At 43.9% G+C, this 23,958-nt stretch overlaps 1 protein-coding gene across 1 annotated transcript in view; it reads right to left on the bottom strand.

Moving 5' to 3' along the window:
• Nucleotides 1-9,604: 9,604 nt before the first annotated feature.
• LOC145339477 (NACHT, LRR and PYD domains-containing protein 3-like) overlaps nucleotides 9,605-23,958 on the bottom strand; it is a 45,762-nt gene continuing 31,408 nt past the window's right edge. The window contains exons 3-4 of the mRNA XM_080183945.1: nucleotides 11,382-11,792; nucleotides 9,605-10,279 (exon numbers count right to left, since the gene is read on the bottom strand). Coding sequence (XP_080040071.1) covers nucleotides 9,605-10,279; nucleotides 11,382-11,792 — 1,086 coding nt within the window. The remainder of the gene's footprint in view (nucleotides 10,280-11,381; nucleotides 11,793-23,958) is intronic.

Below are 23,958 nucleotides of genomic sequence, written 5' to 3' on the forward strand. Positions count from 1 at the left end.
GCCTTCAGCCCGTGACCCCTCGTGATCGTCGCCTCTGAGCTGGGGAAAAAAAACTTCCCACTGTAGTAGTAGAAGTAGTTGCGAGGGCACTCGGGTCACGTTTTTTTTTCACCTTTAAAAGTTTACTCACCTCGGGGGTCCAGCCTCACTGTTCCGTGGGAGCATTGAAGAGAGGCTGCGATTTGCGAGTGGAGAGCTTGTGGGTGAGTTCAGCGACTTTTTCTTTCTTTTAAAAACTAACTTTGTTTAGTGAGTTTAGTGGGTTTTTTTTTGATTGTTTTAAGTTTGACCCCGGTTTGACCCCGGAAGTAGTTGCGAGGGCACTCGGGTCACATTTTTTTTTCACCCTACTATAAATTAGACCGGAGGGGATTCCCGATACTCTACACAGGTAGAGTATCCCAGCCCTCCCCCCTCCTCTAACCTAAAAAAAAGAGAGAGAGAGAGGATCTGTGTGCTGTAAGGGCTTTGGCTCACAGGGCCAAGAGATAAGGTAAGTTGTAAGTTTTTTTTTCCTTTTTCCTTTGGGTTGCTAAAAGGGGTAAGTATGGGTGTGAGACCTGTATGTTGTTGCCAGTGCAACATGTGGGAGGTCTTGGAGGCTCCTGGCCTGCCAGACATCCACACCTGTGCTCGGTGTGTGGAGTTGCAGGCCCTACGAAACCAGGTTAAGGAGCTGCAAATGCAGCTCGAGGACCTTCGGCTAGTTAGGGAGAGTGAGGAGGTTATAGAAAGGAGCTACCAGCAGGTAGTCACACCAGGGCAACGGGAAGAGGGGACTTGGGTTACCATTAGGAAGGGGAAAACACGGGTGATGGGGAGCACTCCGGTGGATGTCCCCCTTCAAAATAAGTACTCTGGCCTGAGTACTACTGGGGGGGACAGCTCATCTGAGGGAGGAAGCGATGGCCAGCTCTCTGGAGCTGAGCCAGTGAGCCAAAAAATCAAAAAGGGAAGCAGAAAGGTAGTGCTGATAGGGGACTCCACAGTGAGGGGGGCGGACAGGCGTTTTTGTGGACGTAGAACATAGAACATAGAACATAGAACATTACAGCGCAGAACAGGCCCTTCGGCCCACGATGTTGCGCCGACCAGTTACAAAAACAATGACCCACTAGCCTATACCAATCCCTTTTCGTCCATAAACCTATCCAGAGATCTCTTAAACGCCCCCAAACTAGACGCATTTACAACTGCAGCAGGCAGGGCATTCCAATCCCTCACCACCCGCTGGGTAAAGAACCTACCCCTGACATCCGTCCTGTAGCTACCCCCCCTTAATTTAAAGCCATGCCCCCTCGTGCTAGCTTTCTCCATCCGAGGAAAAAGGCTATCACTATCCACCCTATCTAAACCTCTAATCATCTTATATGTTTCAATAAGATCCCCTCTTAGCCGCCTTCTTTCCAACAAAAACAACCCTAAATCCCTCAGTCTCTCCTCATAGGACCTCCCCACCATACCAGGCAACATCCTAGTAAACCTCCTCTGCACCCTCTCCAACGCCTCCACATCCTTCTTGTAATGCGGGGACCAGAACTGCACACAGTACTCCAAGTGCGGCCGCACTAGAGTAGTGTACAGTTGCAACATTACACTGCGACTCCTAAATTCAATCCCCCTACCAATAAACGCCAAGACACCGTACGCCTTCTTAACAACCTTATCTACTTGATTCCCAACTTTCAGGGATCTATGTACACATACACCTAGATCCCTCTGTTCATCCACACTATTCAAAGTCCTCCCGTTAGCCCTATACTCGACACATCTGTTGCTCCTACCAAAGTGAATTACCTCACACTTCTCCGCATTAAATTCCATCCGCCACCTCTCGGCCCAGCTCTGCAACCTTTCTAAGTCTCCCTGCAGACTATGACACCCTTCCTCACAATCTACCACACCTCCAATTTTGGTGTCATCAGCAAATTTACTAATCCACCCAACTATACCCTCATCCAGATCATTAATAAAAATTACAAACAACAGTGGCCCCAAAACAGATCCCTGAGTCACACCACTCGTAACTGCACTCCATGATGAATAATTACCATCCACCACCACCCTCTGTCTCCTATCTGATAGCCATAGTAGAAGGGAGTCGCGGATGGTGGTTTGTCTCCCTGGGGCTGGGATCCGGGATGTCTCTGGGCGGGTCCCAGACATCCTGAAAGGGGAGGGTGAGGAACCGGAGGTAGTAGTACATATAGGTACTACTGACGTAGGCAAGAAGAGGGAGGCACTCGTGAAAAAGGACTATAGGGAACTGGGTAGGCAGCTGAGGAAGAGAAAAGCAAAGGTAGTAATCTCAGGATTGCTGCCTGTGCCACGGGAGAATGAGGGAAGAAATGGAATGAGGTGGAGGGTGAATGCGTGGCTGAGGGACTGGTGTAGAGGGCAGGGATTTCAGTTCCTAGATCATTGGGACCTCTTTAGGGGTAGGTGGGACCTGTATAGTAAGGACGGGTGGCACTTAAATACCAGGGGGACTAATACCTTGGTGGGAAGACTGGCTAAGGCTACCGGGGGGACTTTAAACTAGAAAGGATGGGGGGAGGGAACTGTGATGGGGAAACTGGGACGGAGGAGGTTAGCTCCCAGGTAGGGGAGGACCGCAGGCAGTATGGGAGGGAGGTTAGACAGGGGGTGGAGAAGGGAAATGCCCAGACTGAGGGGCTGAAGTGTATATATTTTAATGCAAGGAGTGTAGTGAATAAGGTAGATGAGCTTAGGGCGTGGATTGCTGTTTGGGATTGTGATGTGGTGGCCATTACGGAGACTTGGATGTCTCAGGGACAGGACTGGGTACTTCAGGTGCCAGGCTTCAGGTGCTTCAGGAAGGACAGGGAGGATGGCAGAAGGGGTGGTGGAGTGGCACTGTTGATCAGGGATAGTGTCATGGCTGCAGAGAAAGAGGATGTTGTGGAGGGGCTGTCTACAGAATCTCTGTGGGCGGAAGTTACAAACAGCAAAGGTTCGAAAACTTTGCTGGGTGTAATCTATAGGCCGCCCAATAGTGACAGGGAAGTTGAAGTGCAAATAGGGAAACAGATTCTGGGGAGATGTTTTAACAACAGAGTTGTCGTGATGGGAGACTTCAATTTCCCAAACATCGACTGGAATATCCCTAGGGTAAGGGGTATAGATGGGGAGGAGTTTGTTAGGTGTGTTCAGGAAGGTTTCCTGACACAGTATGTGGATAAGCCTACGAGGGGTGAGGCTGTACTTGACCTGGTACTGGCAAATGAACCAGGGCAGGTGATGGATCTTTCGGTAGGAGAGCATCTTGGAAATGGTGACCATAATTCTATCTCCTTCACAATTGCGTTGGAACGAGATAGGATCAGGCAGGCTAGGAAGGTGTTTGTCTGGAGTAAGGGGAGATAGGAAGAAGTCAGGAAGTTACTTGGACAAATAAACTGGAAGGAGGCGTTCTTAGGGAAAAGTACTGAAGGAAGGTGGCAGATATTCAAGGAATGTGTGTCTGGAGCTCTGAATGACAACGTTCCGATGAGACAAGGGGGTTTTGGTAGGTCGTGGGAACCGTGGTGCACAAAGGCTGTGTTGAACCTAGTCAGGAGGAAAAGGAAGGTGTACAAGAGGTTCAGGGAATTAGGAGATGTTAAAGATCTTGAGGAGTATAAGGACTGTAGGAGGGAACTTAAAAGGGAAATTAGGAGAGCCAGAAGGGGTCATGAGAAGACCTTGGCGGGTAAGATTAAGGAGAATCCCAAGGCCTTCTATACATATGTGATAGGTAAAAGGATAAGAAGAGAAGGGATAGGACCTATAAAAGGGGAGGGGGAAAGGTCTGTGTGGAACCAGAAGAAATGGCAGAGGTGCTTAACGAGTACTTCGCCTCAGTATTCACGGTGGAAGCCGATCTGGGAGATTTTGTTATGGATTTGCAGCAGATGGAAAGGATTGAGTACGTGAATATTAAGGAGGAGGATGTGTTGGAACTTTTGAATTCTATCAAGGTAGATAAGTCGCCGGGACCAGATGGGATGTACCCCAGGATACTGTGGGAGGCGAGGGAAGTGATTGCAGAGCCCCTGGCGATGATCTTTGCATCGTCAATGGAGACGGGAGAGGTTCCGGAGGATTGGAGGATTGCGGATGTAGTTCCTATTTTCAAGAAAGGGAACAGAGATAGCCCGGGAAATTACCGACCGGTGAGTCTGACCTCAGTGGTTGGTAAGCTGATGGAGAGGCTTCTGAGGGACAAGATTTACGAACATTTGGAGAGGTTTGACATGATCAGGAATAGTCAGCATGGATTTGTCAAGGGCAGGTCGTGCCTTACAAGCCTAGTTGAGTTCTTCGATAATGTGACTGAACACATTGACGAAGGAAGTGCCGTGGACATAGTGTACATGGACTTCAGCAAGGCGTTTGATAAGGTCCCCCATGCAAGACTTCTTGAGAAGGTGAGAGGCCATGGGATCCAAGGGCCTTTGGCCTTGTGGATCCAGAACTGGCTTGCCTGCAGAAGGCAGAGAGTGGTTGTGGATGGGTCTTTTTCTGAATGGATGTCAGTCACCAGCGGAGTGCCTCAAGGATCTGTTCTGGGACCCTTGTTGTTTGTCATTTTCATAAATGACCTGGATGAGGAAGTGGAGGGATGGGTAAGTAAGTTCGCTGATGACACGAAGGTTGGTCGTGTTGTGGATGGTCTGGAAGGATGGCAAAAGTTGCAGCAGGACATAAATAGGATGCAGGACTGGGCAGAGAAGTGGCAGATGGACTTCAACGCAGATAAATGTGTAGTCGTCCATTTTGGCAGAACCAACGGGATGAACGAGTACACTATCAAGGGCAGAAGTCTGAGTAGTGTTGAAGAGCAGAAGGATCTTGGGGTCCGGGTCCACAGGACTCTTAAATCGGCCTCGCAGGTGGAGGAGGTGGTCAAGAAGGCGTATGGTGTACTGGCCTTCATTAATCGAGGGATTGAGTTTAGGAGTCGGGAGGTAATGCTGCAACTTTATAAGACCCTTGTCAGGCCTCATTTGGAGTATTGTGCGCAGTTCTGGTTGCCTCACTATAGGAAAGATGTAGAAGCTATTGAGAGGGTACAGAGGAGATTTACAAGGATGTTGCCTGGACTGGGAGGCATGCCTTATGAAGTTAGGTTGAGGGAGCTGGGACTCTTTTCCCTGGAGAGACGAAGGTTGAGAGGTGACCTGATAGAAGTTTACAAAATGTTGAGAGGAATAGATAGGGTGGATTCTCAGAGGCTATTTCCCCAGGTTGAAATGGTTGCTACGAGAGGACACAGATTTAAGGTGCGGGGAGGGAGGTTCAGGAGTGATGTTAGGGGTAAGTTTTTCACTCAGAGGGTGGTGAGTGAATGGAATCGGCTGCCGTCAGTGGTGGTGGAGGCGAACTCGCTGGGGTCTTTTAAAAGACTTCTGGATGAGTATATGGGGTTTAATGAGATTGAGGGTTATAGATAGGTCTGTAGGTTGGTAGGTGTTGATGTGATCGGCACAACTCGTGGGCCGAAGGGCCTGTTTGTGCTGTAGTGTTCTATGTTCTATGTTCTATGTTCTATGTTCTATGTTCTATGTTCACCCTATCTATACCTTTCATAATTTTATACACCTCTAATAGGTCTCCCCTCATTCTCCGTCTTTCCAGGGAGAACAACCCCAGTTTACCCAATCTCTCGTCGTAGCTAAGACCCTCCATACCAGGCAGCATCCTGGTAAACCTCCTCTGCACTCTCTCTAAAGCCTCCACGTCCTTCCGGTAGTGTGGCGACCAAAACTGGATGCAGTACTCCAAATGTAGATGAACCAACGTTCTGTACAACTGCAACATCAAATTCCAGCTTTTACACTCTATACCCCTTCCTATAAAGGCGAGCATACCATATGCCTTCTTCACCACCTTCTCCACCAGTGCTGCCACCTTCAAGGACTTGTGGACTTGCACACCTAGGTCCTTCTGTGTTTCTATACTCTTGATGGTTCTGCCATTTATTGTATAACTCCCCCCTACATTCGTTCTTACAAAATGCATCACCTCACATTTATCTGGATTAAATTCCATCTGCCATTTCTTCACCCAATTTACCAGCCTATCTATATCATACTGTATTGTCTGAAAATGTTCATCACTATCAGCAAGTCCAGCCATCTTTGTGTTATCTGCAAACTTGCTGATCACACCAGTTACTCCCTCTTCCAAATCATTTATATATATCACAAATAGCAGAGGTCCCAGTACAGAGCCCTGCGGAACACCACTGGTCACAGACCTCCAGCTAGAAAAAGACCCTCCCACTGCTACCCTCTGTCTTCTGTGACCAAGCCAGTTCTCAGTCCATCTCGCCACCTGTCCTTGTATCCCATGAGCCTTAACCTTTTTCACCAACCTGCCATGAGGGTCTTTGTTAAACGCTTTACTGAAATCCATGTAGACGACATCCACGGCTCTTCCTTCATCAACCGTTTTTGTCACCTCTTCAAAAAATTCCACCAGATTTGTAAGGCACAACCTCCCTCTTACAAAACCATGTTGCCTGTCACTAATGAGCCTGTTCTGTTCTAAATGCGCATACATCCTATCTCTAAGAATCCTCTCCAACAACTTCCCTACCACGGACATCAAGAGAAATGGTAAATCTAATACTGACACAGAGGAAACTAAATTCATTGGTTGGTTAAAAAAAATGCCGTTTGCAACTGGCTTTATATTGCTGTGAATTGGAAGCTGCAACAGAAAGGATCAATGACGGTTCTGCTGTTGATGTGGTGTACACGGATATTCAAAAATCATCTGATGCAATCTGAGTCATATGTGAAAGCAATATAAAATAATCAGTAGAATTGTTAACGGATTGCAGGATCAGAGACACTGGACATACATGTACATGGATCATTGCTGTTAGGAAAGTAAGTGTAGATAACAGATAATAAAGAATACAGCATCTTGGACTTTGTTTGTGTTTGTGGGCATTAGACAATAATTCACAAGTTGAAGTTTAATTTGTGTTTCTGTGCTTGTGAGCTAAGAAAGGGCTGACACTTTAATTTCACTTCATGTTAAATAAAGCTGCCTGCCTGGTTTCACTTTAAACTGTCCCTGCATTTTAATTCAATGTTTTTGACGTTATAAGGCTTATAGAGGTTAAAAAAATGGTTTCTTATATTCAGAGACTCACAATGAATGATAGAAACACTGAGTTTCAGGCGGTGTTCACAGAGGCTGCCAGTATAGGCAGGGCAATGCAGAGATTCAGAAACCAACCCTAACTGAGGATGTCACCAGTGATCACGTGACTTATAAAGGGACATTGTCCCAATATAACACACACCTACTGTAATATATAACAGAGGGAGAGCTCAGTAAAATAATCCTGATAATAATTAAACACAAACTGTAAGCTGTACCGAACAAGAGAAATTAATTTCTGTACAGCATCGTACATAATCAGATGGTTTCTGTTGGGAGAGGGAAAGATCCTTTTTCAGATTTTGGAGGGAGGTCTTTACAGCTCTAATTATTTAAAATTCATCCCAATAATGTTTTCATTCACTCAAGGAATGTGATCATCACTGGTTTTGCCAACATTTACTGCCCATGCCTATTTGCCCACGAGAATCTGCCTTCTTGAAATGATGTAGTTTTATCAGAGAATCACAGATTTATTACAGGTTCAGAATGAGGCCAATCGGCCCATCATATCTGCAGCTGCTCTGAAATGAGCATTATTACTTTACACCATTCTCCCACACTTTCTCTGTGACCATTGGACATTGTTTCCCTCTCGACTTCCTCGAATGAACATGCTTCTGTTTTATTAGATCAAAGGAAATGGCTTCTCAATAATGAAAATATTCGCTATGAGACCAAACAAACAAACGTTCGATAAGGTTCACCATGGTAGGCTTCTGCAGAAAATGCAGATGTATGGGATTGTGGGTAATCTAGGAAGTTGGATCAGGAATTGGCTATCAGATAGGAGACAGAGGGTGGTGGTGGATGGTAAATATTCATCATGGAGTACAGTTACGAGTGGTGTGCCTCAGGGATCTGTTTTGGGGCCACTGTTGTTTGTAATTTTTATTAATGATCTGGATGAGGGTATAGTTGGGTGGATTAGTAAATTTGCTGATGACACCAAAATTGGAGGTGTGGTAGATTGTGAGGAAGGGTGTCATAGTCTGCAGGGAGACTTAGATAGGTTGCAGAGCTGGGCCGAGAGGTGGCGGATGGAATTTAATGCGGAGAAGTGTGAGGTAATTCACTTTGGTAGGAGCAACAGATGTGTCGAGTATAGGGCTAACGGGAGGACTTTGAATAGTGTGGATGAACAGAGGGATCTAGGTGTGTGTGTACATAGATCCCTGAAAGTTGGGAATCAAGTAGATAAGGTTGTCAAGAAGGCGTACGGTGTCTTGGCGTTTATTGGTAGGGGGATTGAATTTAGGAGTCGCAGTGTAATGTTGCAACTGTACACTACTCTAGTGCGGCCGCACTTGGAGTACTGTGTGCAGTTCTGGTCCCCGCATTACAAGAAGGATGTGGAGGCGTTGGAGAGGGTGCAGAGGAGGTTTACTAGGATGTTGCCTGGTATGGTGGGGAGGTCCTATGAGGAGAGACTGAGGGATTTAGGGTTGTTTTTGTTGGAAAGAAGGCGGCTAAGAGGGGATCTTATTGAAACATATAAGATGATTAGAGGTTTAGATAGGGTGGATAGTGATAGCCTTTTTCCTCGGATGGAGAAAGCTAGCACGAGGGGGCATGGCTTTAAATTAAGGGGGGGTAGCTACAGGACGGATGTCAGGGGTAGGTTCTTTACCCAGCGGGTGGTGAGGGATTGGAATGCCCTGCCTGCTGCAGTTGTAAATGCGTCTAGTTTGGGGGCGTTTAAGAGATCTCTGGATAGGTTTATGGACGAAAAGGGATTGGTATAGGCTAGTGGGTCAGTGTTTTTGTAACTGGTCGGCGCAACATCGTGGGCCGAAGGGCCTGTTCTGCGCTGTAATGTTCTATGTTCTATGTTCTATGTTCTATTACCTCAACTCCTGACACTTGTGCAGAACGGGTCCCAGCCGCTGGAGCCCTTCACACTGAATGTAGCATCGCTGCAGATCGAGGTGTTTTATTGTATCACAGAGTCCAATGACATGAGACAGGACTGTACAGTCAATCGGGGTCAGTCGCAATCCCCTAAATGAAAGTATTTTCACAGATCCCACTGTGTTCTCAGCCAGTGCTCTATTCTGAGACTCAAACAGGTAGTGGAATGTGTTCAGGAGCTTCCTTTTCCCAGTTTCAGTCTTTGTGTCTCCAATCTGCCCTTCAACCTTCTCCTTCACCCAGTCAATCACTCGGCAGGTTGTTTGATGAAGAAATTGACCTAGAAACTCCTCCAGGGGTCGAGCTGACTGAGGGGAGGAGAGACCAGCAACAAAACGGAGAAATATCTCAAATCACCCATCTTCCTCACTGTGAGCTTCACTGAGGAGTTTCCCGATCTCCCTGGGATCTGGAGTCAGGAATTGTGTGAGTGCAGATACAAACTCTTGGATGGTGAGATGTGGGAATGTGTAAACCACACTCTGGGCAGAATCATCTCTCTCTAAAAGTTCCATCAGGAACCCAGACAGGAACTGTCTGGTTGTAGATTGTATTCAATCAAATCTTCATTTCTAAACACAATCTTCTTCTTGAAGACTCCTGTGTAGGCCATCTCACCAAGCTTCAGTAACACATCACGGGGGTTTTCAATCTCTCGCCCATGGTTTTTCAGAAAGTTGTAAATATAGTAGGAATATAGTTGGGTGATGGTCTTGGGAACTTGCTGCTGTTTCCTGTCTCTTTGTGTAAAGAAGGGACCCAGTGACAGAGCGAGGATCCAGCAGTAGGAAGGGTTGTAACACATGGTGTACAGGATCTCGTTCTCCTCCACGTGTTTGAAAACAGCTGCTGCCACCGTCTGATCTTCAAAAAACTTGCTGAAATATTCCTTCCGTTCATCACCAACAAATCCCAGGATTTCAGCCCAGACAGCGATCTTAGCCTTTTCTAATAAATGTAATGCAGTGGGGCGGCTGGTCACTAGCACTGAACATCCTGGGAGCAGCTTGTGCTGTATTAAACTGTGCACAATGTCAGACACTTTACACCAGAATTCAGGATCTGTGCACATGGACTGAGGTTCTGTATTTCTCCGATTGTCGGCAAAATCAATCGTGTCCTTGAATTCATCCAAACCATCGAATATAAACAGCAATCCCTCTGGGTTCTTCCAGAGCTCTCCCAGAATATTCCCAAAGTAGAACATAGAACATAGAACACTAGAGCACAAACAGGCCCTTCGGCCCACAAGTTGCGCCGATCACATCAACACCTATCTATAACCCCCAATCCCATAAAACCCCATATACTCATCCAGAAGTCTTTTAAAAGACCCCAGCGAGTTCGCCTCCACCACCACTGACGGCAGCCGATTCCATTCACTCACCACCCTCTGAGTGAAAAACTTACCCCTAACATCACTTCTGAACCTCCCTCCCCGCACCTTAAATCTGTGTCCTCTCGTAGCGACCATTTCAACCTGGGGAAATAGCCTCTGAGAATCCACCCTATCTATTCCTCTCAACATTTTATAAACCTCTATCAGGTCGCCTCTCAACCTTCGTCTCTCCAGGGAAAAGAGACCCAGTTCCCTCAACCTAACTTCATAAGGCATGCCTCCCAGTCCAGGCAACATCCTTGTAAATCTCCTCTGTACCCTTTCAATAGCTTCTACGTCTTTCCTATAGTGAGGCGACCAGAACTGCGCACAGTACTCCAAATGAGGCCTGACAAGGGTCTTATAAAGTTGCAGCATTACCTCCCGACTCCTAAACTCAATCCCTCGATTAATGAAGGCCAGTACACCATACGCCTTCTTGACCACCTCCTCCACCTGCGAGGCCGATTTAAGAGTCCTGTGGACCCGGACCCCAAGATCGTTCTGTTCTTCAACACTACCAAGACTCCTGCCCTTGATAGTGTACTCGTTCATCCCGTTGGTTCTGCCAAAATGGACGACCACGCTTTTATCCGCGTTGAAGTCCATCTGCCACTTCTCCGCCCAGTCCTGCATCCTATTTATGTCCTGCTGCAACTTTTGCCATCCTTCCAGACCATCCACAACACCACCGACCTTCGTGTCATCAGCAAACTTACTTACCCATCCCTCCACTTCCTCATCCAGGTCATTTATGAAAATGACAAACAGCAAGGGTCCTAGAACAGATCCCTGGGGCACTCCACTGGTGACTGACCTCCATTCAGAAAAAGACCCATCCACAACCACTCTCTGCCTTCTGCAGGCAAGCCAGTTCTTGATCCACAAGGCCAAAGGCCCTTGGATCCCATGCCCTCTCACAAAAACAGTAGAAAAACAGTATCAGATTCCTCAGGGTTATTCTCCCGTTAATAGTGTTCAAATCCCGGAATTTAAAACTGAAGACAAATTGAAAGTGTGGGTATATTTTCCCAGTGGCCCAGTCATAAACAATCTTTTGTACCATTGTTGTTTTTCCAATTCCCGGGACTCCGCTCACTGCTGCTGAATTCCCAGATTTGGATTTTCTCTGGGAAAAGCTGCTCTGGAACAATTGATCAGTTCGGATTTTTTCCAGTTCTCTCCGGAGATGTTTCACTCTCCATTCTTCATGGTCTCGGCCTCTTGCCAGCAGTTCATGTTCAACAAGTGTCCGATCTCGAACATTGGAAATAACCGTTAGCTCAGCGTACCGATCAGCCAGCTGGAAAATCTTAACCTTCTCCTTTATGAGGATAGTGTTCACTCTCAGAGTTTCAGTTTGTACCCGGAGTGTCTCCTTGTGTTTCTGTTGGAGATCTTCAATCAGAACAGAGAGAAAATGTGTTTTTTTGTTATTAGCGTTAATAAGTAACTTCTCAAAACCACTATACTGAAAACAGATTTAATTCATTAAAAAGTTAATGGGAATCTTATTTGAAAGTGAACAAAAGCTAAGAAAATGTTCATATCCTTACTTGATTCTATCTGTATTTGAATACAGATCTCTATTCCGGTAATATTAGAACATAGAACATAGAACATAGAACATTACAGCGCAGAACAGGCCCTTCGGCCCACGATGTTGCGCCGACCAGTTACAAAAACAATGACCCACTAGCCTATACCAATCCCTTTTCGTCCATAAACCTATCCAGAGATCTCTTAAACGCCCCCAAACTAGACGCATCTACAACTGCAGCAGGCAGGGCATTCCAATCCCTCACCACCCGCTGGGTAAAGAACCTACCCCTGACATCCGTCCTGTAGCTACCCCCCCTTAATTTAAAGTCATGCCCCCTCGTGCTAGCTTTCTCCATCCGAGGAAAAAGGCTATCACTATCCACCCTATCTAAACCTCTAATCATCTTATATGTTTCAATAAGATCCCCTCTTAGCCGCCTTCTTCCCAACGAAAACAACCCTAGATCCCTCAGTCTCTCCTCATAGGACCTCCCCACCATACCAGGCAACATCCTAGTAAACCTCCTCTGCACCCTCTCCAACGCCTCCACATCCTTCTTGTAATGCGGGGACCAGAACTGCACACATATTTTCTCTCTAATTGTGAATACTACCCAAGCTGCCGTGTATTGTAGACAGTACAAATCCCCACGTGATCCTGATTGCACAACAATGGAGATTCCAGTCGTTCAATGTTTGAATTCTTCAGTGATGTTTCCCCAGCTGAGTTCTGGATATTGTTAGGAGTTGGGGCACAGATTGCTCAGCGGCTGAATGCTATCAAAGCAGAATTTTACTATTTTTATTTGTGATGTTGTGCACAGTCGGAGGGAGAAAATTGTATGCCACATGCGTCCGTATGAAAATGCACCTCCATCTCAGCAACCTGAGAGTGCGCACAGCACTCCAGGATCCAGCCAGGCTGTGTATCAGCATTCTGCCGGCTGTGTACAGGGGTTCACAGTGTATCAGGATCCTGCCAGGTGTGTACAGGGTTTCACAGTGTATCAGGATCCTGCCAGGTGTGTACAGGGTTTCACAGTGTATCAGGATCCTGCCAGGTGTGTACAGGGTTTCACAGTGTATCAGGATCCTGCCAGGTGTGTACAGGGTTTCACAGTGTATCGGGATCCTGCCAGGTGTGCACAGGGTTTCACAGTGTATCAGGATCCTGCCGGGTGTGTACAGGGTTTCAGTGTATCAGGATCCTGCCAGGTGTGTACAGGGTTTCACAGTGTATCAGGATCCTGCCAGGTGTGTACAGGGTTTCACAGTGTATCAGGATCCTGCCGGGTGTGTACAGGGTTTCACAGTGTATCAGGATCCTGCCAGGTGTGTACAGGGTTTCGCAGCGTATCAGGATCCTGCCAGGTGTGTACAGGGTTTCTCCTCGAGATATGCACTTTGCCGCAATATCAGAGTTTTGGCTGTAAAGTGTCAATAGCATTGAGAGAATCTTTGGAAACAAATGAGGAGGGAGTGAAATGATGAACTTGGTGAAAGATTTTCTTTTAGAAACTGAAAACTTTTCACTCTTTACTGAAATATCAAATTTTTGGAGATAACATTGTGGAAATCGTCGGAAACAATTCTGATCAGCTCAAAATGTTTTCTCATTCAGTTATGGAACTTCGCGAGGGATCTGACTTTTGGCAACAGAGACTGACTGGCATTCAGCGACCCTTTGGAAATCTATGTTGATCTACCCAGAATTCTTCGCGCAGTCATACACTGAGTGTAATATCAGATTTTCGGCAGGAATACTTCATTGGCATTGAGGAAATTATTGGAATCAAATGTGGGTTTGCTAAAATGCTTATCTCACCGAGATATGCACTTTGCCGCTATGTTAAAATTTGTGGCGTTTAAGGTTGAAATGGTATTGAGGAAAACATTGGAATCAATTTTGGTGTTACTCAACATGCTTACCTCATCCAGATATGCACGTTGCTGCAACGTCAGCTTTTCAGCCAACATGAGTCAGTGGATTTGATGTTATACTTACCGCCAAACCTGGATTTACTCAAAATGCTGATCTCTTCGAGATATGCAATTAGCCGCAATCACAGAGTTTACGCAGTCAAGTGTCAATGGCGTTGAGAGAATCTTTGGAAACAGATGAGGAAGGAGTGATATGATGAAGTGAAACTGAAATGTATTCACTTTACACTGAAACATGAAATTTCGGAGATATGCTTGTGGAAATCGTCAGAAACAGTTCTGCATTCGCTCAAAATGCTTTTCTCATCTAGTTATGAAACTTGGCGAAAGATCTGACTTTTGGCAACAGAGACTCACTGGCATTCAGCAACTCTTTGGAAATCTATGTTGTTCTACCCACAATTCTTCACACAGTCAGTGAATGAGTGCAATATCAGATTGTGAGCGGGAACAGCTCATTTGGTTTGAGGAAATAATTGGAATCAAATGTGGGATGACTGAAATGCTTATCTCACTGAGATATGCACTTTGCGCAAAGTTAGAATTTGTGGAGTTTCACGTTATAATGGGAGAGGATAACATTGGAAACAATTCTGGTGTTACTCAACATGCTTACCTCATCCAGATATGCACTTTGCTGCTCTGTCAGCTTTTCAGCCTACATGAGTCAGTGGATTTGATGTTATATTTACCGCCAAACCTGGATTTAGAACATAGAACACTACAGCACAAACAGGCCCTTCGGCCCACGAGTTGCACCGATCACATCAACACCTACCAACCGACAGACCTATCTATAACCCTCAATCTCATTAAACCCCATATACTCATCCAGAAGTCTTTTAAAAGACCCCAGCGAGTTCGCCTCCACCACCACTGACTGCAGCCGATTCCATCCACTCACCACCCTGAGTGAAAAACTTACCCCTAACATCACTTCTGAACTTCCCTCCTTGCACCTTAAATCTGTGTCCTCTCGTAGCAACCATTTCAACCTGGGGAAATAGCCTCTGAGAGTCCACCCTATCTATTCCTCTCGACATTTTGTAAACTTCTATCAGGTCGCCTCTCAACCTTCGTCTCTCCAGGGAAAAGAGTCCCAGCTCCCTCAACCTAACTTCATAAGGCATGCCTCCCAGTCCAGGCAACATCCTTGTAAATCTCCTCTGTACCCTCTCAATAGCTTCTACATCTTTCCTATAGTGAGGCAACCAGAACTGCGCACAGTACTCCGAATGAGGCCTGACAAGGGTCTTATAAAGTTGCAGCATTACCTCCCGACTCCTAAACTCAATCCCTCGATTAATGAAGGCCAGTACACCATACGCCTTCTTGACCACCTCCTCCACCTGCGAGGCCGATTTAAGAGTCCTGAGGACCCGGACCCCTAGATCCTTCTGCTCTTCAACACTACTCAGACTTCTGCCCTTGATAGTGTACTCGTTCATCCCGTTGGTTCTGCCAAAATGACGGATCTCTTGATTTACTCAAAATGCTGATCTCTTCGAGATATGCATTTTGCCGTAATATCAGAGTTTTGGCTTTAAAGTGTCAAAAGCATTGAGAGAAAGTTTGGAAACAAATGAGGAAGGACTGAAATGATGAACTTGTTGAAAGATTTTCTTTTGGAAAGTGAAAACTTTTCACTCTATACTGAAAAATCAAATTTTTGGAGATATCTTGGTGGAAATCGTCAGAAACAATTCTGGATTTGCTCAAAATGCTTTTCTCATCAGGTTATGAAACTTGGCGTAAGATCTGACTTTTGGCAACAGAGACTCTCTGGCATTCAGCAACTCTTTGGAAATCTATGTTGTTCTACCCACAATTCTTCGCGCAGTCAGAGAATGAGTGCAATATCAGATTGTGAGCGGGAACAGCTCATTTGGTTTGAGGAAATAATTGGAATCAGATGTGAAATTACTGAAATGCTTATCTCACTGTGATATGCACTTTGCCGCTATGTCAGAATTTGTGGAGGTTAAGGATACAATGGTGAAGAGGAAAACATTGGATTCAATTTTGGTCTCACTCAACATGCTTACCTCATCCAGATATGCACTTTGCTGCGCTGTCAGCGTTTCAGCCTTCATGAGTCAGAGGATTTGATGTTATATTTACCGCCAAACCTGGATTTACTCAAAATACTGATCTCTTCGGGATATGCACTTTGCCGCATTATCAGAGTTTTGCTGTAAAGTGTCAATAGACTTGAGAGAATCTTTGGAAACAAATGAGGAGGGAGTGAAATGATGGACTTGGTGAAAGATTTTCTTTTGGAAAGTGTAAACTTTTCACTCTGTACTGAAATATCAAATTTTTGGAGATATCTTTGTGGAAATCGTCAGGAACAGTTCTGGATTTGCTCAAAATGCTTTACTCATCTATTTATGAAACTTGGTGAAAGATCTGACTTTTGGCAACAGAGACTGACTGGCTTTCAGCAACTCTTTGGATATCTATGTTGTTCTATCGACAATTCTTCGCGCAGTTAGAGGATGAGTGCAATATCAGATTGTGAGCGGGAACAGCTCATTTGGTTTGAGGAAATAATTGGAATCAAATGTGGGATGACTAAAATGCTTATCTCACCGAGATATGCACTTTGCCGCAAAGTTAGAATTTGTGGAGATTCACGTTACAATGGGAGAGGAAAACATTGGAAACAATTCTGGTGTTACTCAACATGCTTACCTCATCCAGATATGCACTAAGCTGCTCTGTCAGCTTTTCAGCCTTCATGAGTCAATGGATTTGATGTTATATTTACCGCCAAACCTGGATTTACTCAAAATGCTGATCTCTTCGAGATATGCATTTTGCCGCATTATCAGAGTTTTGGCTGTAAAGTGTCAATAGCATTGAGAGAATCTTTGGACACAAATGAGGAGTGAGTGAAATGATGAACTTGGTGAAAGATTTTCTTTTGGAAAGTGAAAACTTTTCACTCATTACTGAAATATCAAATTTTTGGAGATATCTTTGTGAAAATCGTCAGAAACAGTTCTGGATTTGCTCAAAATGCTTTTCTCATCAGGTTATGAAACTTGGCGTAAGATCTGACTTTTGGCAACAGAAACTGACTGGCATTCAGGAACTCTTTGGAAATCTATGTTGTTCTACCCATAATTCTTCGCGCAGTCAGAGAATGAGTGCAATGTCAGATTGTGAGCGGGAACAGCTCATTTGGTTTGAGGAAATAATTGGAATCATATCAGAAATTACTAAAATGCTTATCTCACTGAGATATGCACTTTGCCACTATGTTAGAATTTGTGGAGGTTAAGTTTACAATGGTGTAGAGGAAAACATTGGAATCAATTTTGATGTCACTCAACATGTTTACCTCATCCAGATAGGCACTTTGCTGTTCTGCCAGCTTTTCAGCCTACATGAGTCAGTGGATTTGATGTTATATTTACCGCCAAACCTGGATTTACTGAAAATGCTGATGTCTTCGAGATATGCACTTTGCCGCATTATCAGAGTTTTGGCTGTAAAGTCTTGAGAGAATCTTTGGAAACAAATGAGGAGGGAGTAAAATTATGAACTTGGTGAAAGATTTTCTTTTGGAAAGTGAAAACTTTTCACTCTTTACTGAAATATCAAATTTTTGGAGATGTCATTGTGGAAATCGTCAGAAACAGTTCTGGATTTGCTCAAAATGCTTTTCTCATCAGGTTATGAAACTTGGCGAAAGATCTGACTTTTGGCAACAGAGACTGACTGGCATTCAGCAACTCTTTGGAAATCTATGTTGTTCTATCGACAATTCTTCGCGCAGTCAGAGAATGAGTGCAAAAACAGATTGTGAGCGGGAACAGCTCATTTGGGTTGAGAAAACAATTGGAATCATATGTGAATTTACTAAAATGCTTATCTCACTGAGATATGCACTTTAGAACATAGAACATAGAACATAGAACACTACAGCACAAACAGGCCCTTCGGCCCACAAGTTGCGCCGACCACATCACCTCCCTTTGCCGCTATGTCAGAATTTGGGGAGTTTAAGGATGCAATGGCAACGAGGAAAACATTGGAATCAATTTTGGTGTCACTCAACATGCTTACCTCATCCAGATATGCACTTTGCTGCGCTGTCAGCTTTTCAGCCTACATGAGTCAGTGGATTTGATGTTATATTTACCGCCAAACCTGGATTTACTCAAAATGCTGATCTCTTTGAGATTTGCACGTTGCCGCATTATCAGAGTTTTGGCTATAAAGTGTCAATAGACTTGAGAGAATCTTTGGAAACAAATGAGGAGGGTGTAAAATGATGAACTTGGTGAAAGTTTTTTTTGGAAAGTGAAAACTTTTCACTCATTACTGAAATGCCAAATTTTTGGAGATATCTTTGTGAAAATCGTCAGAAACAGTTCTGGATTTGCTCAAAATGCTTTTCTTATCAGGTTATGAAACTTGGCGTAAGATCCAACTTTTGGCAACAGAGACTGACTGGCATTCAGGAACTCTTTGGAAATCTATGTTCTTCTACCCACAATTCTTCGCGCAGTCAGAGAATGAGTGCTATATCAGATTGTGAGCGGGAACAGCTCATTTGGGTTGAGGAAATAATTGGAATCATATGTGAAGTTACTAAAATGCTTATCTCACTGAGATATGCACTTTGCCGCTATATTAGAATTTGAGGAGTTTAAGGATACAATGGTGAAGAGGAAAACATTGGAATCAATTTTGGTGTCACTCAACATGCTTACCTCATCCAGATATGCACTTTGCTGCGCTGTCAGCTTTTCAGCCTACATGAGTCAGTGGATTTGATGTTATATTTACCGCCAAACCTGGATTTACTCAAAATACTGATCTCTTCGAGATATGCACTTTGCCGCATTATCAGAGTTTTGGCTGTAAATTGTCAATAGCATTGTGAGAATCTTTGGAGACAAATGAGGAGGGAGTTAAATGATGAACTTGGTGAAAGATTTTCTTTTGGAAACTGAAAACTTTTCACTCTTTACTGAAATATCAAATTCTTGGAGATATCTTGGAGGAAATCGTCAGAAACAGTCCTGGATTTGATCAAAATGCTTTACTCATCTATTTATGAAACTTAGAACATAGAACATAGAACATAGAACATTACAGCGCGGAACAGGCCCTTCGGCCCACAATGTTGCGCCGACCAGTCTTATTTTTAAAAAAAAAACATTGACCCACTAATCTAAACCACTCCTTTTTCGTCCATAAACCTATCCACCAATCTCTTAAACGCCCCCAAACTAGGCGCATTTACAACTGCAGCAGGCAGGGCATTCCAGTCCCTCACCACCCTCTGGGTAAAGAACCTGCCCCTGACATCCGTCCTATAACTACCCCCCCTTAATTTAAAGCCATGCCCCCTCGTGCTAGATTTCTCCATCCGAGGAAACAGGCTATCACCATCCACCCTATCTAAACCTCTAATCATCTTATATGTTTCTATAAGATCCCCTCTTAGCCGCCTTCTTTCCAGTGAAAACAACCCCAAATCCCTCAGTCTCTCCTCATAGGACCTCCCCTGCATACCAGGCAACATCCTGGTAAACCTCCTCTGCACCCTCTCCAAAGCCTCCACATCCTTCCTGTAATGTGGGGACCAGAACTGCACACAGTACTCCAAGTGCGGCCGCACCAGAGTTGTGTACAGTTGCAACATGACGCTGCGACTCCTAAATTCAATCCCCCTACCAATAAACGCCAAGACACCGTACGCCTTCTTAACAACCTTATCTACTTGATTCCCAACTTTCAGGGATCTATGTACACATACACCTAGATCCCTCTGCTCCTCCACTCTATTCAAAGTCCTCCCGTTAGCCCTATACTCAACACATCTGTTATTCCTACCGAAATGGATTACCTCACACTTCTCCGCATTAAACTCCATCCGCCACCTCGCGGCCCAGCTCTGCAACCTGTCCAAGTCACCCTGCAAACTTCGACACCCTTCCTCACAATCTACCACACCTCCGACTTTGGTGTCATCAGCAAACTTACTAATCCACCCAACTATACCCTCATCCAGATCATTAATAAAGATTACGAACAGCAGTGGCCCCAAAACAGATCCCTGAGGCACACCACTCGTAACCGAACTCCATGATGAATAATTACCATCAACCACCACCCTCTGTCTCCTATCTGCTAACCAATTCCTGATCCAAGTACCTAAATTACCACCAATCCCATACATCTGCATTTTCACTTGGTGAAAGATCTGGCTTTTGGCAGCAGAGACTCACTGGCATTCAGCAACTCTTTGGAAATCTATGTTGTTCTACCCACAATTCTTCGCGCAGTCAGAGAATGAGTGCAATATCAGATTGTGAGAGGGAACAGCTCATTTGGGTTGAGGAAATAATTGGAATCATATGTGAAATTACTAAAATGCTTATCTCACTGAGATATGCACTTTGCCGTTAGTCAGTATTTGTGGAGGTTAAGGATACAATGGTGAAGAGGAAAACATTGCAATCAATTTTGGTGTCACTCAACATGTTTTCCTCATCCAGATATGCACTTTGCTGTGCTGTCAGCTTTTCAGCATACATCAGTCAGTGGATTTAATGTTTTGTTTACCGCCAAACCTGGATTTACTCAAAATGCTGATCTCTTCGGGATATGCACTTTGCCGCTTTATCAGAGTTTTGGCTGTAAAGTGTCAATAGCATTGAGAGAATCTTTGGAAAAAAATGAGGAGGGAGTGAAATGATGGACTTGGTGAAAGATTTTCTTTTGGAAAGTGTAAACTTTTCACTCTTTACTGAAATATCAAATTTTTGGAGATATCTTTGTGGAAATCGTCAGGAACAGTTCTGGATTTGCTCAAAATGCTTTACTCATCTATTTATGAAACTTGGTGAAAGATCTGACTTTTGGCAACAGAGACTGACTGGCTTTCAGCAACTCTTTGGATATCTATGTTGTTCTATCGACAATTCTTCGCGCAGTTAGAGGATGAGTGCAATATCAGATTGTGAGCGGGAACAGCTCATTTGGTTTGAGGAAATAATTGGAATCAAATGTGGGATGACTAAAATGCTTATCTCACCGAGATATGCACTTTGCCGCAAAGTTAGAATTTGTGGAGATTCACGTTACAATGGGAGAGGAAAACATTGGAAACAATTCTGGTGTTACTCAACATGCTTACCTCATCCAGATATGCACTAAGCTGCTCTGTCAGCTTTTCAGCCTTCATGAGTCAATGGATTTGATGTTATATTTACCGCCAAACCTGGATTTACTCAAAATGCTGATCTCTTCGAGATATGCATTTTGCCGCATTATCAGAGTTTTGGCTGTAAAGTGTCAATAGCATTGAGAGAATCTTTGGACACAAATGAGGAGGGAGTGAAATGATGAACTTGGTGAAAGATTTTCTTTTGGAAAGTGAAAACTTTTCACTCATTACTGAAATATCAAATTTTTGGAGATATCTTTGTGAAAATCGTCAGAAACAGTTCTGGATTTGCTCAAAATGCTTTTCTCATCAGGTTATGAAACTTGGCGTAAGATCTGACTTTTGGCAACAGAAACTGACTGGCATTCAGGAACTCTTTGGAAATCTATGTTGTTCTACCCATAATTCTTCGCGCAGTCAGAGAATGAGTGCAATGTCAGATTGTGAGCGGGAACAGCTCATTTGGTTTGAGGAAATAATTGGAATCATATCAGAAATTACTAAAATGCTTATCTCACTGAGATATGCACTTTGCCACTATGTTAGAATTTGTGGAGGTTAAGTTTACAATGGTGTAGAGGAAAACATTGGAATCAATTTTGATGTCACTCAACATGTTTACCTCATCCAGATAGGCACTTTGCTGTTCTGCCAGCTTTTCAGCCTACATGAGTCAGTGGATTTGATGTTATATTTACCGCCAAACCTGGATTTACTGAAAATGCTGATGTCTTCGAGATATGCACTTTGCCGCATTATCAGAGTTTTGGCTGTAAAGTCTTGAGAGAATCTTTGGAAACAAATGAGGAGGGAGTAAAATTATGAACTTGGTGAAAGATTTTCTTTTGGAAAGTGAAAACTTTTCACTCTTTACTGAAATATCAAATTTTTGGAGATGTCATTGTGGAAATCGTCAGAAACAGTTCTGGATTTGCTCAAAATGCTTTTCTCATCAGGTTATGAAACTTGGCGAAAGATCTGACTTTTGGCAACAGAGACTGACTGGCATTCAGCAACTCTTTGGAAATCTATGTTGTTCTATCGACAATTCTTCGCGCAGTCAGAGAATGAGTGCAAAAACAGATTGTGAGCGGGAACAGCTCATTTGGGTTGAGAAAACAATTGGAATCATATGTGAATTTACTAAAATGCTTATCTCACTGAGATATGCACTTTAGAACATAGAACATAGAACATAGAACACTACAGCACAAACAGGCCCTTCGGCCCACAAGTTGCGCCGACCACATCACCTCCCTTTGCCGCTATGTCAGAATTTGGGGAGTTTAAGGATGCAATGGCAACGAGGAAAACATTGGAATCAATTTTGGTGTCACTCAACATGCTTACCTCATCCAGATATGCACTTTGCTGCGCTGTCAGCTTTTCAGCCTACATGAGTCAGTGGATTTGATGTTATATTTACCGCCAAACCTGGATTTACTCAAAATGCTGATCTCTTTGAGATTTGCACGTTGCCGCATTATCAGAGTTTTGGCTATAAAGTGTCAATAGACTTGAGAGAATCTTTGGAAACAAATGAGGAGGGTGTAAAATGATGAACTTGGTGAAAGTTTTTTTTGGAAAGTGAAAACTTTTCACTCATTACTGAAATGCCAAATTTTTGGAGATATCTTTGTGAAAATCGTCAGAAACAGTTCTGGATTTGCTCAAAATGCTTTTCTTATCAGGTTATGAAACTTGGCGTAAGATCCAACTTTTGGCAACAGAGACTGACTGGCATTCAGGAACTCTTTGGAAATCTATGTTCTTCTACCCACAATTCTTCGCGCAGTCAGAGAATGAGTGCTATATCAGATTGTGAGCGGGAACAGCTCATTTGGGTTGAGGAAATAATTGGAATCATATGTGAAGTTACTAAAATGCTTATCTCACTGAGATATGCACTTTGCCGCTATATTAGAATTTGAGGAGTTTAAGGATACAATGGTGAAGAGGAAAACATTGGAATCAATTTTGGTGTCACTCAACATGCTTACCTCATCCAGATATGCACTTTGCTGCGCTGTCAGCTTTTCAGCCTACATGAGTCAGTGGATTTGATGTTATATTTACCGCCAAACCTGGATTTACTCAAAATACTGATCTCTTCGAGATATGCACTTTGCCGCATTATCAGAGTTTTGGCTGTAAATTGTCAATAGCATTGTGAGAATCTTTGGAGACAAATGAGGAGGGAGTTAAATGATGAACTTGGTGAAAGATTGTCTTGTGGAAAGTGAAAACTTTTCACTCTTTACTGAAATATCAAATTTTTGGAGATATCTTTGTGGAAATCGTCAGAAACAATCCTGGATTTGCTCAAAATGCTTTTCTCATCAGGTTATGAAACTTGGCGTATGATCTGACTTTTGGCAACAGAGACTGACTGGCATTCAGCAACTCTTTGGATATCAATGATGTTCTATCCACAATTCTTCGCGCAGTCAGAGAATGAGTGCAATATCAGATTGAGAGAGGGAACAGCTCATTTGGGTTGAGGAAATAATTGGAATCATATGTGAAATTACTAAAATGCTTATCTCACTGAGATATGCACTTTGCCGTTAAGTTAGAATTTGTGGAGGTTAAGGTTACAATGGCAACGAGGAAAACATTGGAATCAATTTTGGTGTCACTCAACATGCTTACCTCATCCAGATATGGACTTTGCTGCGCTGTCAGCTTTTCAGACTACATGAGTCAGTGGATTTGATGTTATATTTACCGCCAAACCTGGATTTACTCAAAATGCTGATCTCTTCGGGATATGCACTTTGCCGCATTATCAAAGTTTTGGCTGTAAATTGTCAATTCC

This window comes from Carcharhinus amblyrhynchos, unplaced genomic scaffold (assembly GCF_965287045.1).
Source record: "Carcharhinus amblyrhynchos unplaced genomic scaffold, sCarAmb.v2.hapA scaffold_491, whole genome shotgun sequence".
Taxonomy (NCBI): domain Eukaryota; kingdom Metazoa; phylum Chordata; class Chondrichthyes; order Carcharhiniformes; family Carcharhinidae; genus Carcharhinus; species Carcharhinus amblyrhynchos.